Genomic DNA, 3,019 nt, shown 5'->3' with positions numbered 1-3,019 from the left:
TACTCTACTAATTGAGCTCATTCAGTCAAGGATCAAGTAGGACATTAATTGGTTGTGATGTAGGTTGCGGGACGGGTATGATACATTTAGATATACGAGTGACTACACCTCCCTAAGCACTTTAATACACACATTTTACCTTTCAAAACATCGTACTTATGTCAAACCATAACTACACTATCACATCAATATACATTAACTCCTACTTCTTTAAGCACAATTACATCAAGAGTCACCACTTATCAAGAAATATTTTTTTCCACAACAATACACTATATTTTTTTTTCTTTTCTTTTTCAATTCAAGTGGTTCTTACTTTTTCAACATAATGCACCTTTCTCCTTAATTCACTAGTTCCATCCAAAGCCAAACTAACCACCCCACACTTCAACTTTTACAAAGTTCATACAATTTCAAGTGCTGATGAGAGGTACAAGGTTCAAATAAATGGTCAATTCAAACAAATGGGTAAGGCTTGTAATGTGGTTGCCAAAGAAATAGGATTACAGGCTCAAAGGAGTTAACTAAGATACATAATAATTAGGTGGGTAAAAGCATATAAATGGCTCAACAAAGAAATGCCTATATCACTTCGAAGACTGAATAAAACTACTATTTAACTTTGCAAACACACGGGGCAAGTTCTACAAATCAAATGCAATGCATAGAATAACACAAAAACTCACACATATAGCACATAACTCACTCCGGATTGGACTCATCAAGACACTCTAGTCAAAACAGTTAAGCAAAGTTAAGATCATACAATTTAAAGTACAATAAAAGAGTCAAAAATTGAGCCTAAGCGTCACAACTAAAGCACTCACTATTCTCAAGGAATAATAAAGTCAAGAGATATTGTTTCAATTCAAATCATAGCACAAAGTTTCCTACTACTAACAAAAATAAAAACTAACTACACCCGGTTCAAACAAAACCCTTGGAAAAGAACCGCGACACAAAGAAAATTCAAGGGGAATTATTACACTGCATAACAAAAGAAAATCTTTTTGTATTTTTTCTTCGACTTTAATCCCTCAAGAAACCAGTCGATGATATCCATCGTCGGAAAAAATTGAAAATTTTAAATTGTTTTCAATTTTTTCTATTTTTACTACTGCAACTAACAAACAAAAACTAAAACTAAAAATACATACAACTTACACATACCCCCACCCCCACACTTTAAGTTGTAGCATGTCCCCATGACACACAATTAAAAAGTATAAGGTAAAGAAAACTTCCCTGAACATCTAGTCGGGGTCTGAGTCGAAGTCGGAATCCATTCTTTGTGCCCGAACTAGTGCACACATCCATGCAAATAGCTTCTTCTCGGCCTTCTTGGGGTACGCCCCACACTTATCTTTCTCACTAACTGCAGCCTTCTCTTTCGAGCCCTTCACTTTCCACTCAACACTTGCAGTTGGCTTTTCCTTTTTCACCCCGTCTCTACATCCATATTGAACGTCACAATCTCCTCACCCACTCTAAGCATGAGTTTCCTCTCGTGTATATCTAATATTGCTCTACCTGTTGCTAAGAATGGTCTTCCCAGGATGAGGGGAACTTCCTTGTTTTCCTCCATCTTCACCACAATAAAGTCTATAGAAAATACGAAATTATCCACCGGAACTAACACATATTCCACTATCCCTTCGGGTATCAGAATTGTTTGGTTTGCCAGCTGCAAGGATATTGGCGCAAACCTTATCTCTCCAATCTCCTTCTTCAGTTTCCTATAAATAGACAAAGGCATTAAATTAATTGAGGCAGCAGAATCACATAAAAACTTATCAAAATTAATAGTGCCTAAAAAGCAAGGTATAGTAAAGCTCCCTGGATCTCCACACTTTTGTGGGAGTTTATTTTGCAAAATTGCACTGCAATGCTCTGTGAGTTTGACCACTGAGGGCTATTCTATCTTTCTCTTCTTTGTCAGGATCTCCTTCAAGAATTTGGCTGTGAGAGCACTTCAGTGAATGGTAAATTCACACGAACCTGTTTCAGCATATATAGAAATCTCTCAAACTGCTTGTCTAGCTTTTCTCTATATAGATTTTGGGGAAAAGGTAGAGCAGGCATATGCTCGCTCTCATTAGATTCCTTCCTTCTTGAAGTTTCCTCCTTCTTCTATTTCTCAGCTCCCTTCTTGACTTTCTTCTTCTTATCAACTTCAATTTTCAGCTTCTCCCCACTTTCATATTCAAGTACAACCTCTTTTTGGATTGGAGTGGGATATTTCAACACTTGCCCGCTTCTCAAGGTCACAACATTCACCATTTCTTTGGGATTCTTTTCAGTATCAGCAGGGAGAGTTCCTCAGATTCTCTAAGACAATATAGTTGCAATTTATCCCACTTGTCTCTCCAAGTTTCGCAAACCTGTGCCAAGTTCTTTGATAGCTGTTGTTAATACCCAAATTTTCCCATAATATTTTCAAAACAATGCCTTGGCATCAATTAGTATTTTTTATACAATTTCTACATTTTAAAAATATTTTAACTAATTTCTTCCAGCATTTTCTTTATAAAAACAATCACTAATTTCATCACAAATAGTTTTATAATAATTTTCGTGGTTTAAGTTTATCATTTGCATTTGTTCTAAGTTTCAATTGTTGCACAAATAGTCACTTTTGTATTTTAGGCTGCAATTATAATTACCTTGCAATTATAGCCCACACACGCATTACTACATTATTTTACCAGAAAATAACCTTTTATATTTTTTAAATATTAAGTAATTATTTTAAAATATTTTTAGGCATGAAAATCATTTTTTACAGCCCATTAGTTATTTTTAAAAATTATTTTATCAATTAAATAGGGTATTTAACAAATGTCCCTCTTATTTCGGATTTAGCTAATTACCTAGCCAAAGTTTAACCCCCCAATTCAATTGAATCATCCCAAATATACCCAGACCTAACCTATAATGTCCAACCCGACCCCAAATCCTTTCAATCTCTGTCGTTGATCACAGAGATCAATGACCACAATTACCCCTTTCCTTTTTTAGT

General features: G+C 35.2%; 1 protein-coding gene across 1 annotated transcript; it reads right to left on the bottom strand.

Moving 5' to 3' along the window:
- Positions 1-1,438: 1,438 nt before the first annotated feature.
- Positions 1,439-2,689, bottom strand: LOC138873562 (uncharacterized). Its single transcript, XM_070152035.1, has 2 exons — positions 2,664-2,689; positions 1,439-1,736 (listed from the first exon to the last, which is right to left on the bottom strand). The coding sequence occupies exons 1-2, from the start codon at positions 2,687-2,689 to the stop codon at positions 1,439-1,441; spliced, it is 324 nt and encodes a 107-aa protein (XP_070008136.1).
- Between the last annotated feature and the right edge of the window lie 330 nt (positions 2,690-3,019).

The sequence above is a fragment of the Nicotiana sylvestris genome, chromosome 7 (genome assembly GCF_000393655.2).
Source record: "Nicotiana sylvestris chromosome 7, ASM39365v2, whole genome shotgun sequence".
Taxonomy (NCBI): domain Eukaryota; kingdom Viridiplantae; phylum Streptophyta; class Magnoliopsida; order Solanales; family Solanaceae; genus Nicotiana; species Nicotiana sylvestris.
Note: the sequence above shows the minus strand (reverse complement) of the source record. Positions and strands in the feature narration are given on the sequence as shown.

Excerpts from the sequence above, each read along its gene's own strand:
- LOC138873562 (XM_070152035.1), bottom strand. The coding sequence starts at position 2,689 with ATGCGTGTGTGGGCTATAATTGCAAG. Across the intron at positions 1,737-2,663 it reads GTGTGGGCTATAATTGCAAG|GAAACTGAAGAAGGAGATTG; the intron begins GTAATTATAATT and ends GTCTATTTATAG.